The sequence below is a fragment of the Parasteatoda tepidariorum genome, chromosome 10 (assembly GCF_043381705.1).
Source record: "Parasteatoda tepidariorum isolate YZ-2023 chromosome 10, CAS_Ptep_4.0, whole genome shotgun sequence".
Taxonomy (NCBI): Eukaryota; Metazoa; Arthropoda; class Arachnida; order Araneae; family Theridiidae; genus Parasteatoda; species Parasteatoda tepidariorum.
This window is the reverse complement of record NC_092213.1, coordinates 55,930,024-55,950,205: the sequence shown is the minus strand read 5'-3', so window position 1 is coordinate 55,950,205 and position 20,182 is coordinate 55,930,024. Positions and strand designations below refer to the sequence as shown.

Here is a 20,182-nt window from a genome sequence, read left to right as displayed (position 1 = left end):
TTTAAGGACCTTGTATTTGTAAATTTTGCAATATGTATGATAGATTAAACCAATTTTTTACTATAATAATCTCTGTCTCTTACAATGGTAATCTATCTTACTACGTTGAGTCGCCGACAAATATGGATTAATAAAGACAGTACTGCTGATTCACTCCGCGAATTCTGCTACCGGGTCCACCAAATATCAATCTTCGTTTTTTAAACTTCCACAACGAGAAATTATCCCTGTTCTCACAATTTGGGCACATCGAAGGAAAACAACTAGGACTAAAAAAGTTTTGGATGACAGTCAAATTTCATACTATAAGACAGATTTAGGTAAGAAGTAGATTTTAGTTCGTTAGCAGATTGGTTAAATAGCTGATTTGTTTTATAGGCATATAAGAGAGACAGATTTAGTTTGCCTTCCAATACAATGATTTTAATTCACAGCTTGCGTTGGGAAGTAGTGGTAAAAGAAGCTTATTTAGAATGCATAGAAAAGTAAAAAAATCACATAATTATATTGCTAATGAGCAGGTATTTGAGAAGAATAAGCAATCTAAACTAACTGTTAAAATGTATCTCGCCTTAACGGTGAGTTTACGCACGAGTATCAAACTTCATTTTCTTAACCTTCTCAAGAAGAAACTATCTTTGGTCCATGCAGTTTAGGCTTATTAAAGGAAGAAAAAAAAAGATAGAACTAACAGACTTTTGGCTGATAGACAGATTAGATACGCGGACAGATTTGACTTATAAATGAATTTTTGTTCTGAAGCAGATTGGCTTGCTGTCAGATTTGATTTATAGGCAAATAAGAGAGAATGATTAAGTTTACTTTCAGACACACACACGTTTTACTTTTGGTTCACAGTTAGTAGTTAAAGAAGTTTACTAACATGTATAAACGCCAATATCATAACCTTAATCAAAACTAAAATGGCTCTTACCTTGGAAGTAGCTTTTAGTCCTGAGATAGCTAACACTTAATCGGAGAATGGAGAGTTTGTCTAGCTTAGACAGGACGTTTTGGTCAAAGGGAAGTAGACTAGCCAAGGTGTCCAACTCTGCGTTTAGACGTTCACGATGTCTTTTGCTGGGGTTTGATTTGGTTTGGCCTTCTTTGGGTGGTACACGAACACTAGAAGAGAAAAAGAAATTCGGTAAATTAACACATATTAAAATACACGTTAAGACAAGTCTTCAAGAGAAGAGAAAAAGAAATTCGGTAAATTAACACAGAGTGAAATACACGTTAAGACAAGTCTTCAAGAGAAGAGAAAAAGAAAATCGGTAAATTAACACAGAGTAAAATACACGTTAAGACAAGTCTTCAAGAGAAGAGAAAAAGAAATTCTGTAAATCAACACAGAGTAAAATACACGTTAAGGCAAGTCTTCAAGAGAGGAGAAAAAGAAATTCGGTAAATCAACACAGAGTAAAATACACGTTAAGACAAGTCTTCAAGAGAGGAGAAAAAGAAATTCGGTAAATCAACACAGAGTAAAATACACGTTAAGACAAGTCTTCAAGAGAGGAGAAAAAGAAATTCGGTAAATCAACACAGAGTAAAATACACGTTAAGGCAAGTCTTCAAGAGAAGAGAAAAAGAAATTCGGTAAATCAACTCAGAGTAAAATGCACGTTAAGACAAGTCTTCAAGAGAGGAGAAAAAGAAATTCGGTAAATCAACACAGAGTAAAATACAAGCTAAGACAAGTCTTCAAGAGAAGAGAAAAAGAAATTCGGTAAATTAACACAGAGTAAAATACAAGTTAAGACAAGCAATGAAATGTACTATTAATAGGTATGTGTCAGTTTCAGAAAAGGAGTATGGATACGTTCATCTAAATGGTTTATCATCAATAATTCTGATGATGCTATTTTCAATATTATTTCGAAATAAAATTCTTTATCCTGCAACGTCGTTTGCTTGTTATGTTTAACATTGCTTTTAAAATTTTAAAAAATTTCCGAAAAGTGGCATTTTAAATACCTGATGGGATTTTCAAGTAAAAATTAGTTAACTATGAAATAATGGAAAAAGATGTTGACTACTATAGACCACTCAGTTGTTATCACAAAAATTCGCTTTGATATCTTTTTTACAATAATCAAGACTTTTTTTTATAGCAGAAAAATACGCATTTAAAAAAATTACATCTTCAAATTTTAAATCGTGATACCAATGTAATAAATATATAAATATTTTTGCATTAAAATATTTTTAGTAAAATTACGGATGCAAAAACGCAGCTAATCCTTGTACTTTGGAATCTGAAATTGATTTGACAGCAGCATTTTTATTTATTTTTATTTAAATTTTTAAGTATTTTGTCAAACAAAGTACAAGCTGTTACAAATTTTGGATCATGTTAGCTTTCCTTACTTTAAATACTATTTTTAAAAACAAAAGTTTTCCATTTTGTTTGAATTACTTTTGTTTCAAATTCTTATGGAGATCATTGTTTCTAAACTAGCTGACCAGGGGCTGGTGATGATCCAAGGAATAATATTTGTATTAGAATTAATAGAAATCTTGTTAATATTTCAATAGGTTTATTTTTCAATATGAAGAGTATGAGAACGATGAGAAACAGACTGATCAAAAAATTGTCAAGTGCCACAATTTTAAATAAGTAAAAATTATGCCGCTATTTTAAAATAATCTTACCGACCCGCTATAAAACACTGATTTATTTTTTCCGGTCCTTCGAGTAAATCGAGTTGCAAAATACTGATCTAGATGATATATTGAAAGACTTGTTATTTTGTTCTTATAATTCCCAAAAGAATCGTGCTCAACAGTTTTGCTTGTTAAGATGTTATTTTATGAAATATTTTTTCTTTTCCTGAGATAAATATTCGATTCTTATACATAATTAATCAATGTAGTTGTTGCAAAATTATTAAGATTTCAGGGATATTTCCATTTCTTCTGATTAATGTTTGTCATTTTGTTAGCAACTTAAATCGCAAGTGTATTCAAAAGTATCGCTCACAGTGCTACACATTTTGGAACTTGTGAAACCATAATCTTGCTTAAATTCACTGAAACCTTAATATTATGCCGAGTTTGACCTTATTATTGAGCTTCTTGACCTTAATTAACTGATATCATAAAATCCCTGGAATGGAAATATGGTTCAATTTGACACCTTTATGAGGTTCCAGAGAAATTGCACCGATACAGACCGAGAGCGTACAAACATGATCGTTTAGAATAAAGAAAAGTTTACGATAGTTAAAGCCGCTAAGTTGACCACCTCTATATGTTGTTTAGTTGTTAAAACACAGAGATCGTCAACTAAACAGCTTAGTTGTTTAAGCTTATTTGAATGATCAAGTACCAAATTGGCAAAAACAGTTAAATTTCCCTTTATAAGTTGACCATTTGTCTAAGTGGACCATCGAATTCCTGTCTCACTAGTGGTCAACTTACACCGGCTTTACTGTATTTGTCTCGTTACCTGTGTACGTTGTTCAATTTATAAAATACATAGATGGTCAACTTAGCAACTTAGTTGTTTAAGCTGATTTTAATGATCAAGTACAAAATTGGTAAAGATAATAAAATTTCCCTTTATAAGTTGATCCTTTGTGTAAGTGGACCAACGAATTGCTGTTCCACTAGTGTTAACTTACACTGACTTCATTGTTGTATTTATAATCCAATATGTAATGAAAATGGTAAAAGTTTTGTCATTCTGTCAAATTGCAGTTCCCTGACAAAACACAAATGCGTGTTTGTTGAATTCCCCATCCGAGATACTTTCTTCAGCCGAAAAGGATTTTGATATTTGAGTCATGTAAGAATGAAGTCATTACAAAATGACTAACACTGTCGGATGGTTTTAAACATTTACCATTTTGTGAACTTATAACTAAAAAACATATGGCAACACGCGTGTTCAAGGGTTTCGCATGATCGATACAATAAACATGAGAGAATAATTATATCACATTAAATATCAGAAATGTCCTCCAACGTACCGTAAATATATCTAAACATGTCTCACCCTATATTTTGCTGTTTGCTGAAGTGTATGTTTTAAGGTTCGTTTCTAGTGGTTTCGTGCAACTTATCCAGTGTTTTTGAATTCTATTCGGAAATGCCTTTCGTGTTCCGAACAAAGTTTTCCTTCGTATTCACCGGTGCGTCCAGAACAAGTTCAGCGAACCAGTACATAGGTATTCACCAAAAACAAACGATCTTGAACATATTGCTAATTTCATTCATTACGGTTTGCCAACTATATTTAAAGTTCGTAACGTTCTCATTACTTACTGAAATCGTTCTCCAACAATTATTATGACACTTCCTTATAATAATGTTAAAATTAGCTGCCTTGCAGTTTTCCACAAAATTTAAAATACGTATGTTTTTTTTTCTTCCCCTAACAGAAGAACAATTTTATAATACAAGCTCTCACTAAAAACCATTTCAATTGTAAAGAAAGGTCTGGTTTCTTAGGACAAGCGCCTTATCTGGGCGTCAGCGTTAAGTTGACGTTACCCTGACGCCAACAAAATACTAGTTTGTTGGCTCAAGGCCTGGTATCTTAAGAGAAGCGTCTTAACTGGGCGTCAGCTTTAAGTTGATATAATTTTGACGCCATAAAAATACCTTTTTGTTAGCTCAGCTTGAGCGGTCGGTCCAACACAGACATTATCTCTCATTGCGCATGCGTTAATAACGTAAACAAATATTTATTTTGAATTTGTATTGATTTTGTGATTGTTGACCAGTGCTTTAAGGAACANAAAAATAACTTTTTGTTAGCTCAGCGTGAGCGGTCGGTCCAACACAGACATTATCTCTCATTGCGCATGCGTTAATAACGTAAACAAATATTTATTTTGAATTTGTATTGATTTTGTGATTGTTGACCAGTGCTTTAAGGAACAAATAATGACTTTGTCCAAGAAAAAACACACAATAGCTTAGCTAAATGAAGAAGAAAAAGAAGCTATGTTCAATGCTAAAATTAAAATCTTGGCTGATTTCAATGCTCTGTTGTTGGCTGTTGTCCGCCATTGCTTCTGTTGTTAACGTCACGTTGTAATCCAACTGCAGTTGATTTGGACGGCAGTTGTCGATCAAGATGGGCGTTCGATGACGTATGCTGTCAAACTCATAAATTGACCAATCAGAGGTAAACGTTCGTTTCAAGCTGACGCCGACGTTTCCTAAGAAGAAACCAGGCCTTAAGAGTGACTTTGTCGGATGCGCAGTTCGTTTTTTAAGTCCTTCTTGAATTTAATGTTGAGTTTTAATGAATATGTAGGAATTCGATAGTTCTTATTATTTTAAAAACACGGATATTGTTATATAAATAAGGGGAATTATTTAGGATTCATCTAGATTCCTTATATATTAAGAATAAAGAGTATAAAAGCGGCTAGAAGATCACTTTAGCAGCATTTATTACTTCTAAGTATGTATTATTTTGGAAACATGGAAATTTCCAAGTAAATAAAGAAAATTATGTTAGGAGCATGAAGATTGCCACGCAAGCAAAACGGATCATTTAGGAAACATGGATATTTATATGTAAATAAAGGAAATTATTATAAGAACATGAAAATTGCTAAGTAAGAAATAAAAACGAATTATTTTGGAAACATGGATATTTCTAAGTAAACGAAAGAAATTATTTTAGGAACATGAGAACTGCTAAGTAAATAAAACGGATTATTTAGGAAACATAGAAATGTCCAAGTGAATAAAGGAAATTTTATTTCAGGAATATGTAAGATTATAAGTAAAAAAAACGGATTATTTTGGAAACATGCATATTTCTAAGTAAATAAAACAATAATCATTCATTTATTTCTCTCAATGACTTTTACTCCAATGCAATGTCTCTTTCTTAATTTAATTTCTCATCTTAGTTTATAACCATCTAATATTTACCATCTCTTGAAGTAGTATAAAAATACAGTAGAATAAGGAGACAAAAATTCACTTCACGCAAAAATAACCAAAATTAGTTTTTCACAAATCCTCATATTACAAACATCGAAACAATAAATTAACGCAATCAATATTTCTGGTACTATTTTTAAATAAAATACTTCTATTACTTGCAAAATGATTGTAAAAAAGGAAAATGAAAAGAAAAGAAAATGAAATGAAAGGCAAACAGAAAATTTCCCCCAGTAAAGGCTCCTGATAACCGCAGACCACTAAACACCCATTTTTAATGGATTTCCGTTCCCCGTTTGCAATTACACCAAAAACAGAAACGTTATTAGCAGACGAGGGGGAAAAAGAACCGCTTAAAAAAATAACAAGAAAACAAAAACCAAATAAAAAAACACAGCGGAAAATCATAACACCGACTTAGTCAGCTTTCTTTTGGAAAAATTGACTACTGAGCACCCATTTTTCTACCCCCTTTCCAACTTCTACGTTTTCTGTATTATTATTTATTAAGTTTTTTTTCTTCTTCTATTTAGTTTTATTTTTCGTTCTTTAATTTCTACCTCACCTGGCCGGTTTAGCAGCGTTTAGGACAAAGCATCCATTGAATAATGTCACCCTTCGTATATAATTTTGGTACCGGCGTTTAAGTCTTTTCCCTCCCCCCTCTACAATTTAATATCCCCTTTCTTCCTGAGCATTATAACTTTCATCGTTTCTTAATGTTTTATCTTTTTATGGGACTCAGTTTTTACTGAGCCGATTTGCATTCGCCATTTGAGGGAAAATTTTAATGTATCGTCTGCTTGCCGATTTTTGTAACTGTTGTTTTTAATGCGCCCGACTCGTAGAAATTAGTGATATTTATAAGGAAATCGTCTGCCACTGTTTCCAACAAATTTTGTTCCATTACAAGAGAAATAATAATAAGCTACCTCACGAATGTCATTTTTTTTTTACAGTTTTATTATTTTTTATTTTCTTTTGAAAGCCGACCGTTGATAAAGAGAAGAAAAAAAATTCTAGCAGGTCTGTATTTATTTACTTTTTATTCGCTTAATTGTAATTTATTTGAAACATGAAAATCGAAGTATTTGGAAATCGGTCATAATTTATTTTTTATTCTTTGTAATAACGCTTAAATCCTCTTTAAATAAATAGTAAAATGTCGATGCTCCGGGCTTGCGGATTATAATCGAGAATTAGGAATTTTTAACATCAGCTCTAAATTTTATTTCCAAGAAAATTACGTAACTTGTAGTTTATTTTCATTCTTTAGTGATGTTTAATTTTATAAGTACGTTTAATCTTTTGAGGAATTTAGTTTCTTGCAATAAATACAGGCAAAACAAATGCTAAAAAAACTAAATGATGAGCACTTTTATAATAAATAAGAAATATTTCTTTATAGTATTACCAGAATATTTTTCTACTATATTATAAATGTATTCATCAATTTATTCTAACTTTCTAATATTTTTCTAATTTATTATTAATTTATTTTTAGAACTGTTAAATTTAAATTTTAAGGAAAATTGCCTTTATATAGCTTTATATATGAACTATTAAAATTTCAATCTAAACTTTGCAGAGTTAGTTTAATGAAAATATGAAAGCAAAGTTTTTCGAATTTTAATATTTGTGTATAATTTGTGAGTAGTGAATAATTTTAGCACGCGACTTTTTGAAAATATTAATGAAATTGTTGCTATGGTTTAATATTTTAGAGCGTTCAAGTTGTTCTACATATTCAAGTTGTAGCAAATTTTAATATGCATCTTGTTAAAAATATGAATGTTTCCTATGTTATAATAATTTCAGACAACTTACTTTTCAATATCTTTGCTTTAGGCAATATTTTTGTGTTAATTCTGCAAATAAACAGTGTATGCATTTTGATGTGGCGTAATTAAAAAAAATGTATCAAAATCGTGTATTCAAAAATTTAATGTATTGTTTGGGGGGGGGGGGGGTATTATCATTTTCAAACCTGTCGACTTGACATTGTATTCCTTGTAGTGATATTTGTAGAAAATGAGTTTGAACTATTTTACATTAAAACTGAAACAATAGATTAGATAATATAAAAATTCCATTAAAAAAAGAATAAGTTAGTGCCTTGAAACTTACTTAAAAATGGGATATATAATTAAATTAAAACAAAATAATTTAAGTCGGGAGTTCCAATTCTGTTGTCTAACTGTTAAACTACATTTTCACGACAGTACAATTTCCAACAGAAAAATAGTCCAAGTGTACATTTGGCCGACATTGTAGACAAAAATGGAATATTTGTACAAAACTATGCCTGGATTTCTTACAATGACAGTGGATTTTTCCCTGTTGTTTAGAATTCAACTTTTTTTAACCGGGCTGGGCTACTTATTGCAAGGTAAGCGAGATTTAGTGACTGTGGCAGTTGCTAATTTTCCTTATGCTGTTTAAAGGACTTGGGACATTCTAAATCTATAACTAATACTAGGTAGAATTTTATTCTTTTCATTTTTTTTATTATTTCTTCTTATTATTATTATTTATCTATTCTTTTATTTTTATTCTGGTAATATTTTGTTCTTGTTATTTTTTTATTCTTTCACTTTATTCTTCTTTATATTTTTTTCTTCTTTTTATTTATTTTATTATCGTTTTAATTCTTTTTTATTTTTTTATTTTTTCAAAATTCTTGGTCATAATAACTTCTTCGGCATGCAATCATATTATTATACAATGTTCTGAGCAATTACACTCAAATAGTTTTTACTCTTTTTTTTTCTTTTGAAAAAAAAATATGCAGCGGACAATATTTATTTTTTTGCACCAGATTTTTGATGCGCAATCAGAAAATTATTATTTGTAGTTATTTTACTAAATTCTCCTTTTCCTAAGTGTAATTTATTTAATAATAATAATAGATTTCTTTTATTACATTATTTATATTTATCGTATTATTTATATTTATTATAACATTTATATTTTTATATTTGTTATGTTATTAGTATTCTTTAATAAATTAAGAATTATTTAAATAAATTACATTTGTCACTCAGTTTGAATTTTTGTAATATTTTTGTCGGACAATGATTTGTTTGTGAAACGAAACTATCGGGGCAATTATTTTAATCTTTAAAAATGTCTATTCAGATATAAATTTCTTTTCAAGTATTGAACTAATTTTTTATATAAAGCATTACAAATATGGCCTTTCAAATCTGCTAGACTTAATAACACTAAATTTAATACCTTTATTTCCAGAAAATACCTTATCTTAATTTTTAAAAGGCTTTTGTGCAAACAACTTGAATTACTTGCTATGGGATTTTGTTCACATCATTTACTTATTAGCTAAAAGTGCACAAAGTTGAGACAGCAATAACGTGACTTAACGAATTGAGTGTGGATAATAACACGAAACGTATTGAGCGAGTTCTGCAACATGGAGTCAATGGAGCTTGCACTGAATACCTTTAACTTTTGAACTATTTAAACAAACCAGTTCATAAATTTCCACATAACGTCATGATACTGAATAGCAATTCATTCAATAATAGTTTAAATATATAAAAACAAATTACAAAAGAAAATTTTAAACTTAATATTTACTATTATTAACTTTCTATTTATTATTATTAAACTTTATATTTACTATAACTAAATTTATATTTATTATACCTAAACTTTATGTTTATTAAAGTATAATAATTTTGATTTCAAGATTTTCATAAATTTAGGTAACTCTTTTACTGGACCAGGTTTAGCTATCCTACCAAATATGCACTGATGAAATTCTAAATTTGTTAATGCATATTTAATTTGGCTTTCTGTTTTGATGAAAAAGTTGCAACAAAAATAGTGTCGGAGCAAAGTTAAAAAAGACATTAAAATAAAAAGTTTGTTCTCAAAACATTTTATTTCTTAGAAAAGAAAAAATAAAGTAGGGTGGAATATTTCATTAAATATATTCTCTCTAAATGGAATCTATAAGAGATGAAAATCTTCTATGAGAAGGGAATCTTTTCTTAAAATTAAAGCCAATCAAACTCTTTTTTTGTACTATTCTTGAACTGAACCAGTCAGAAAATTTCAGAGCGTGCTCTAAAAGCTATAAATCAGAAAAATCGCCAATTTTTTTTTAATAAGCAGTTTTTCTAGGGGAAAATTAAAGTTATTTTACAACAATAAATGTAGAATTTAATCGTAGCACATTAATTTATATCTTTAATAGAGACGAACATTTTCAAAGCAATTTCTCTTACGTATATCAAATATTTACATTCATAGTTTCATGAAATGTGTTAAATTGTTTCACAAGTTCAAATAGTTTACATGCCACTGGTGTTCAGCACTTTTCAAAACAAGATCTTTTGTCATTTCATGTTTCTTAAAAAACTAAAATTAAAACTTAAAATTACGAAACCGTAGCTCTTAAATGAATATTATTTAAATAGTGTTTAGATTGATAACTTTTGATAACATTGCTATAATTTTGGATTACTAACTATTTTACAGAAATCGCTTAAAAGGTGTGCAAAATTGAAGCTTTTAACACGGTTTTTATAAAAAGTATTAGTAGAACATAATATTTCTCTATCCTGTTTCTTTCTATGTCATTAAATTTAAACTAAAAATTGTTACAATTGTTATAAAGGGTAACTCCGTCTAATTCGATGAACAGTCATTTCAGACACAAGAGTTTCAGGTTCTATTTCCGGAGATGACTGATTTACCCATTTATGCCTTTCAAAAGAACAGTTATGTTTTTTTTTTAAGCAGAAGAAAAGGGTAACACAAATGATTTATAGCTAGGATTAGTTTTATAGAAACAAGGTAGCTCAAGAAACAAGGTATAGAAACAAGGCAAAAATATTTTTTAAATATAACAATATAAATAACAATAAAATAAAAATATATCTAATAATAACAATATAAAATAAAACATGGTTTACCAAAATATATTAACAATATAAACGTCTTTAATTGGATCCGAAGAAAGGTACTTTGCTTTTTGAAAGTTAAAGTGGTAGATAACAGAAAGAAATGTCTGCTTGGTATAAATAAATATGTGCTACCCCTTTTTCAAGATAGTAGTTTTTCATATATAGAAAACTTTCAGTGCCCTTGTATAAATGGGTTAATCACCCATTTATACTGACCCTGACTTGCATAAACCACAAAAATGTCATGAAATTAGTAATAAACAGATTATAGGTTAGACTATAATTGTGCTGAAATAGCACTGAGATTATCGTGGCTTTCCTCTCCATGTAACGCAAACGCGTAACTTTCCTACAAATTTACTTTCTTGACTGCTGAGCAGAAGTGATTATAAATGTAACAGATTATAAAAAAGAATTATATTTATTCATTTGCACCTGACTGTGATTACAAGTAATCATAACGGCCTTTTTTCTTGATTAAAAGTAACCAAGTAATCACGCAATCCTACCCTATGTTTACAATAACACTGATTACTCGTGGTGATATTTAACTTGTGTCTTTGATAAAACTTTGTATTTCTTTCAGTATAGCTTAGAGTATACTTTTATATCAAAATAGTAATTTTAAAGCCAAAGATTTAGAATTTTAAATTCTAATTAGAAGTTAGAAGTCATTGGTGTTATTATAATCATTTCTCATGATTAAATGTTACAAACACTACATGCAATCATAAATAATATAAGTTATAACCATGATTTTTTCGTTATTGAATATGGTACTTGTATTCAAGATTTTGGCTCATTTTTACTTTAAAATCAAATTCAGTAGTAATCAATTTTTGTAACTGATGTTCAAATTTAATTTTACTCCGAGAATCCAATAATAAAGCTACGGAGGAGATTTAATAATTGCCTCACATCTTTGTATATTGATAGGCTATGTATCGATATCTATATAATTTATGGATTATGAAATAAAATAAAATTGTTGTAAAAGCAAGCGCTCGTTGTTATGGCTAACTTCTTTTTAAAAAAAATAGAGCATTGCACTGTATGTGCAGTATATTTTTAAACAATAACTTTTTTATCGCGCAAAACAACAAAGGAAGACTTGTTACTTTATGGAGGCAAAATGCACCACATTCAGTGTAAATAATTAATGTAATGGTGTTTTCAGAAAATTCCCCGTAATGACAACTAGATCAACTTTTATGACGATTTTCCAAGAAGTGAGAGGGCACTGGCAAAGTTTCACATTCGAGACCTATTTTTGTTGCTATAGTGATCCAAGAGATTGTTTTCGTTATTTATAGAATTTATAAATTCCTTCTTAAGAACGTGAAATTTAAAAATATAAAAATTGGAACAGATGAAAAAAGGAGTTTAAAGGAAAATATTTCGCCTTGACAAAATACAATGGAAAACTATTATAAAAAATATCATTTGAATAAAATATTAGCTTTTAGTTTTCAGTACACATAAAAAAATAAAGAGTTAGTGTGCATATCCGATTTTAGATACACCGTAAGTGCTAAAAATACGACATTCAACATGAGTACAATTGTAAACAAATTATATAGCCCTATTTTTGATTTTTTTTTAAAATAAATATTTAGATTAAGTCAGCGACATTTAAAAAATGGAATTTTCTTATTTGTTTAGCGGAAGCTAATGTTTTAAAACTACAGACGATTCAGTTTTGTCTAATATTTAAAAGATAACATCAGGGATTTATGCTAGCTTATGCTAGCTCTAATCAAATAGTCGTTTATGGCACATTTTATAATACTTAATTATTTTTTATTCGTTAAGCTAGATTATATGAAGGATCCATATGATCGTGCTGGCACAGGTTGACTAAAATGACCTACCACTATATTGGTATTTCTTAAGTGATTTAAAATTCCGTATTTATATTTCTCTACAATTGTCAGTTGTAATATGCTGATCGATTGCTGCTATCAGCATGGCATTATTTGTCACAAAAATTTGATATTATAATTTGAAATTTAATTTTTTTTTAATAAAAAGAATTTGCCCATTGTTTTCTATAGAAGAAACTATTTTTGTAAACTTATAAGTATGCTGATTTCTTTTTCTACAGAACTACTGCTAAATAGGTTTATATGATCAAAGATGCTTTAAAGATGGGTCACTTAAAAATGATTTACATAAAGGTAAATCTGTTACAGAAGGAATCTGTTAACTTAATGTTACCGCAATTTAAGATCATCTTTAAGGAGTTTAAAATCTCAATTTCAGATCAGGGGTTCACTACGAAATTAATAAAAAAACTAAAAGAAAAAAAGGGTAAAAAGGAATTGACGACAATGCTTTATCCCATTTTGAGAATGAAAACCCAAACTGGGATACCAGCAAGTGACGTAGTATTGGTATCTCGATCTTGATTGGTTGTTGAAGCGTAGTATTTGTTTACGTTAGCAACTATTCTTTCCGTTCTATTTCGAGTAAGCCAATCCGTCAAGTATCAATTCTCTTAAGTGAGTCATTCGATATACTTTCACAAAGATTTCAATTCTTTCACTGTATATTTCTTACTTAACACAAAGACATGCATGTAGAGCATAAACAAACTAATTAAGTATGAAATTGCCAAGTACACAAAACAAAAATATATCATGGTTACAATAAAATGCATAAAGAAATAATAAATGTTAGTTAAATAAAAGACGTAGACGAGAAATAATTATATTTCAAGAAATTTGATGGACGATACGGATCTGTATCCAATTAACTTCACGTTAATTAACATTCTAACTTATGTGGCGAAACTTAGCTTAACATTAAAACGCCATTTAGCTTATAAAGGATCAGCTGTCGTTGACGTCATAGGTCACATGTGTGGGTAATTGTGATATTCTTCATCTTGAAGTGCAAGTACCCAGTTGGACCATGTGTTCCTTATCAGATATAAAATAAAACTAAAAAAGTCTCGTTTATATATTTTGTTGTTATCGGGGTAATTAACCGTAAAGCTAAGCAGTCCGTTTTTACTAAGATAGAAGTCTCAAATTTTGTTCATGTGTTCTTTATGGAATAATGCGAAAAAAATTAAAAAAAGTTATTTATTTTATTTGTAATTATTGGTGTGGTTATTCGAATGAACAGCAATTCTAACTAACACGTTTTTAAAAAGACAGACTCGAAGCGTTAAATCGACCAGTTGGTTGCTGCAGGCGACAAGTATTGTTACAAAAATACTTTTGAAATTTGATAGACTTAACAATGGTTTTTTAATATTTTAGTATTAAATTTATATTTTCATTTATCACAGCTTAATATCCAATCTTTGAAACTTCAAGCATTCTTAAATTAGTATGAAAGTCATTCAAACATTTTTACGCGAAAGTTTAAAAATTGCATGATTACGTCTTTAATTTCTTATAAGTATTGAATCTTGTAATTTTTATTTAAATATTTAATTTTTGAATTCATAATAACTTTCAAAAGGTATCCCTTTTAACATTCAATAAATTATATAAGTGATAAGTTAAATAACACATTCATCGAAAAATAATAATTGTTGGCGGTCATTAATTGCATTTTCTTTAAAATAAATAAATAAAATGAAAAAGATAAATGAATTGGTGAATGATATCATTCAAATGTCTTGTAGTATTTGGTAGACAGCTAGTTAAACTTGTCTAGTTAAAGTTTCTTTGCTTAGGCAGTACGGTTATGGGCTATGCCAATGTGAATAAACTGGAAAAGTTCCTAAACTTGAGTAAATCAGAACGGTAATACTGGTGGAGTTGAAAGATGTTGTGGTTTAAATTGAAATGAAAGGTTATTTGAATCAAGTCAAATCGTGATATGAATATGTTTAAATGGTGATAAGGATTGATTCGAACAACAATGAGGAAATTTGATACAAAAATATGCACAAAAAATCCATTAAAAACTAGAATGGTAATAATGGTTTAAAAGTTGATCAACTTAGAAAGGAGCATGTTGAAATTTTGATTGTCACGAATGTAGGTATAGAACACTGCCGTGCAATGAAAAAATCAACGTAAGTGACAAAAAATTCAAAATTGAGGTTTTATATAACTGGTATTTTTGTATAATAAGCAACTAATAGCAAAATTTTGTTTTAAAAAAAATAATTTTTTTAATTAGTTTTTTGAAATTGAGGTGGTTTCTTTCAATAGAAAGAAAATAGTTGTCAAACCACTTTTGATGAAATTTATCATGATGCACTTGCTTTGTTTTTTCAATCGCACGGCAGTGCAGCTTGTACGGCTATAGGAATCAAACCAGGGCAGTATTATTGATTAACTTGAAAGGGGGGATGAGAAAACATTAATGGGAATATGAAACAACTTTAATGGTGATAGAGAACAACTTGAATGGTTATGTGAATATTGGTTAAGTGAATAATGATTGCATGAAGAATTCTGCTTCCTGCTCACACTGACCACAGTGCCATCGTAAATTATCATCAGTGGTAGACGGATCATGGGTTAAAGTCTCCTTGCCGTCAAGCTAACAGTAGGCATTTTTTCGTGGTTTTCCTCTCCATATAACGCAAATGTGGGTTAGTTCTATCAAAAAGTCCTCCACGAAGTCAAATTTCTCCCACTACTTGATCCAGGTGTTACCTTGTCTTCTGTGTTGGGTTCAAAATTACAAAGCTACTGAGTTGAACTTTGATAGTCGTAAGCGTACAACGACGGTAACAATATAAAACAAAATGATTACATGAAACAACGTAAATAGCATTATAAACTGCATATGGATTATAGAATTTAATACTTTTGTTTTATGATTCTCATTTATTTGATTAATTACAATAAATTATTAGACTTTTAACCCTTTTTTTTATTCATACCGAAATATGGTGATGAAGATTAATTATCAAGGATAAACTTGAATAGTAATGCCGACCAAACGGAAACCAAACTAGGCAACGTTGATTGACTTGAAATATGTTGATCAATTTGAACAGTTACATTGTATATGGATCAAATTAGGACTTCAATAAAAATTCATTTCAAGGTGATATGAATCCACTTGAACAATAATTTATATTGCACTCGAAAATTTCAGGTGACTAGAAAGGCATATATAAACTTAAATATTGACATGGATCAATTTGTACTGTTTCCACAGAACATTATCAAGAGGCATAAGTTAACTCTTTATTTCGTTGCATGGTCCTTTTTTTACAGAAAAAGAGATTATAAAAGAACATCATACAATACTTACTCCCCACTCAATATATGCCTGTTCATCTATATGGAATCGCGTGGAACTTACCTTGCAGTAAGTTGGGACACAATAGAACTTCAGAGAATAGTTTTGTTCCATGTCAACGCACGTGGATGACGCGGTTTTTCCCGACCGAATGATCTTGAATGGGAAAAAAGGGAAACCACTCAAATATTGGTGCATGTAAGGTGCATCTTTTTTCTTTTTTTCTTTTCTTTTGTGGAATTTTGCTTTTATTTCTTTTGCATCATACAAAAGAATAAGTTTGAGTTCAGTTAGGATGGTAAAGTGCCGACTATGTCATATTAAACTTTCAGCCAAAAGAGGGTATGAGTCTGAGAGTATGGTCATAATAAGAAATGGGAAATAACGTGTTATTTATAATTTCTTATTTAGTTAAAGGTACACGGAGTAAAAATATTATGGTTAAATTACCGTACTGTATGGTAATGACATTTCTCGTAGAAAAACAACAACATAATTCTGGTTAGTAAAACTAAAACTATACGGTTTTTAAACCATTCATTTGGCAATTTTTCCGTTTGTGTACGAATACCGTTACTTTATATGATAACGGTTTGGCAGAAATTCTGGTTTTCAAAATTATAGTTCTTATTACCACGCATTTAGTAAAAAAAAATAAAAAATAAAAACTGAAAAGTAAATTTAACCAAATAAATAGTTTCTATACTATGCTCCCGAGGTATCATGATAAAGTTTTAATATATTTACAAAATTTTATCACGCATTATAAAACTATATCTTACTGTAAATTTTACCAAAGTGCTCTAGTAAAAAGTTAGAACTCTTCGGTGTTTCCATAGAACCAGAAACATAAATTTCGCCTCATTGATTTTAATATTTCATTTATTTTTTAAAAGTATATTTAGGAAAAAAAATCAGTGGCAGAGAGTTGAAGATCTCGATTTTTTTTAATCAATTACATGTTGATTCTACCAGAATCGTATCCACGTTGCTTACTTAATTTTAACCATCCTGCTTGATGATTGAGATAAAAACTCTTCAGTTGAGAAAGACGAACTTATACGATATGACGAGCGATACTTTATGACGACACTCTAAAAAAAAAATCGGTTGAATCATATTATCATTACTTTGAACTATAGTATGGAACAAACTTACGGCAACATTAACTATATGAATTCTGAAAGCTTAATTTTAACAATATTTTCGTTAAATGTGAACCAGATTTGAATGCAATCATGCTTTAGTAGTATATTATTTTTCAAATACGGTTCAACTTAGCGCCATAGCTTGTAGTTATGTGTTATGGTTTTAGTTGTTACGATATTATCGTTCAGCATATTCTGAAAGATCTATGTAGAAAAATTTTGATTTCGTAAAAATTGGTAATTTATATTGGTCTGTAATATGTAGCAGAAGCTTTTCATTTGATTTTCTGTTCTAGTACGCAGTAAAAAAAATCCGGTTCAAATTACGAAAAAAAGTAGTGATACCCTGGACAAGTCGTTTGCAAAAACCATTTTACCATGAAATCCAATTTTACCGTAAAATTTTATACCATAATTTTTGCAGTAATATTTATTTAGTTACAGTGATTCAGTGATTTTACAATAAATATTATCGTAAAAATTACTGTTTATCCGATTTTTTGTTCTCTAAAACTTTACGGTAAAAGTGGATTTTACAATAAAAAGTCTTGCAACCAGAGTGCCGATACTTTTTACCGTAATTTTTTGTAAATTTTGTATAAATGAAAATACAAAGTAAAGTTGCCGATGCACTATTACTCCACAGGCATTGTTAAAAAAATAATAATAAAGGGTAAAAAAAAATTATTTGCATCATTTTTATCCTTTTTTTTTGTTTTAGTAAAAAATTTGCATCAATAAAACCACAAAATCAGTGCTACACCATAATTCGAATAATTTCCCATTTCTATTTGCGTGTCTATATCCCTTTAAACTCTCGCAGCATATGCAATATGACACCGATTTCTACATTTAACCAGTAATTTTGTGTACTTGCTCAGAAATGCATGAAATAACTCCTTCTGCTTCCCCGACTTTAGTACTCTGAGTGGAGGGAGAGAGGGTACTCTGGTGGGAGGCGCAAGATGAAAAGGATGCTATGAGCAGTGACCAATCTCTTCCATTCCCAGAGATCCGAATTTCCTGTCTCTGTAACTGCATTGACAGCCACTCAACTGTGGATCTAGCCAGTAAATGCTAATTTTAGACATCAGAGGGCTTTTGTTAGAGATAATGGAACTTAAAATTTTCGAAGGAAAAATGCCTGATTTAAATTCAAGTAGAATTNATTACTGTTTAACAAATTTTTTGTTCTCTGAAACTTTACGGTAAAAGTGGATTTTACAATAAAAAGTCTTGCAACCAGAGTGCCGGTACTTTTTATAGTAATTTTTTGCAAATTTTGTATCAATGAAAATACAAAGTATGGTTGCCGATGCACTATAACTCCAATTATACAGGAATTGTTAAAAAAAAAAAATAATAATAATAAAGGGTAAAAATTGTTTAAAAAAATGTATATATATTAGGATTTTTATTTATTTTTTTTTTTTGCTTTAGCAAAAAAATTGTATCAATAAAACCACAAAATCATCGCTACACCATAATTCGAATAATTTCCCATTTCTATTTGCATGTCTATATTCCTTTAAAGTCTCGCAGCATATGCAATATGACACCGATTTCTACATTTAACCAGTAATTTTGTGTACTTGCTCAGAAATGCATGAAATAACTCCTTCTGCTTCCCCGACTTTAGTACTCTGAGTGGAGGGAGAGAGGGTACTCTGGTGGGAGGCGCAAGATGAAAAGGATGCTATGAGCAGTGACCAATCTCTTCCATTCCCAGAGATCCGAATTTCCTGTCTCTGTAACTGCATTGACAGCCACTCAACTGTGGATCTAGCCAGTAAATGCTAATTTTAGACATCAGAGGGCTTTTGTTAGAGATAATGGAACTTAAAATTTTCGAAGGAAAAATGCCTGATTTAAATTCAAGTAGAATTATTCAACGAAATTCTGAATTTGAAAGAAATAAATTCGGGTCGTTTTAATTTGCATTGCTGTTATCTGTTGATACCTGAAAATTACGATATTTTCGGGTGCAGGAAAGTAGATTGTCATTTTAATGTAATTCCTAAAAAAAGAATTCAATTTTGTATAAATTAATGATTAAACATGAAAAACCGATCAAACATCAATGAATCTTCGCCAAAATTAAATTTTTGAGGGAAACTGAATTATATGCCTTGGGCAAGAATTAGGAAAAAAAATTTTTTTGTAATTTTCTATTAAACTCTATAATTAACAATGATATAATTGTGCATCAATTTTTCTTCTTCTTCTTAATTTGAATCTTTTTTTTTTTAAACGTTACTCGTAGTTCTTCATCTCTAAATTGCAGTAAATCAAATAAAACATGTGAAACAAACTAATTAGTCGACGTTTAAGAAAATGGAAAACAACAAAGTTTAATATGAAATTTTATTGTTTATTAATTTAAATTGTATTATTATTTATTAATTCAATTATTTATTAATTGCTATTTCTTATCTTAAAATGAAAAAAGATTTTTTTTTTAANTATATATATATATTACGGGGGAATTAATTGTGAAACAAAATATTGATCTTGAACAATTAAAAACTTCGAAAAAATTGACTTGATTAATTGTAATTTATCAAATATAACGTTTTTAGCCTAATAATTTTTTCTCTAGTTCAAAAACTTTTATGACTTTAATTAAAAAATTAATGTCACTTTTCTTGAAAAACTGAATTTCCAATTAAAATAAAAAATTTCGATTAATTAAGCAATTACTATAATCTTACGACTGTCTCACTTTCAAAAAAGTATAAGCATATAAATTGGAGAAAAAAAAAGAAAGGTAAGAAAACGGTATTCAGTTGCAGTGATTAACGATCTCAAATTAAATAATTCAAAGTCTATATATAGTATCACGAAACATTCATACATTGCAATGACAAACAGAAATAAACTTCTTTTTAATTACCATAACAGCTTATCAATGTCAATCTTCCCATTCATATAAACAGGCACAGATAAACAAATATCAATTCCCATCAAAATAAT

The 20,182-nt window shown here is 29.4% G+C and overlaps 1 protein-coding gene across 1 annotated transcript in view; it reads right to left on the bottom strand.

Annotated features, from left to right (window-relative positions):
* Positions 1-20,182, bottom strand: part of LOC107457394 (aryl hydrocarbon receptor) — a 168,307-nt gene that overhangs the window by 103,333 nt on the left and 44,792 nt on the right. Inside the window, exon 2 of the mRNA XM_043045862.2 lies at positions 935-1,125. Within this exon, the coding sequence (XP_042901796.2) occupies positions 935-1,125 (191 nt within the window). The remainder of the gene's footprint in view (positions 1-934; positions 1,126-20,182) is intronic.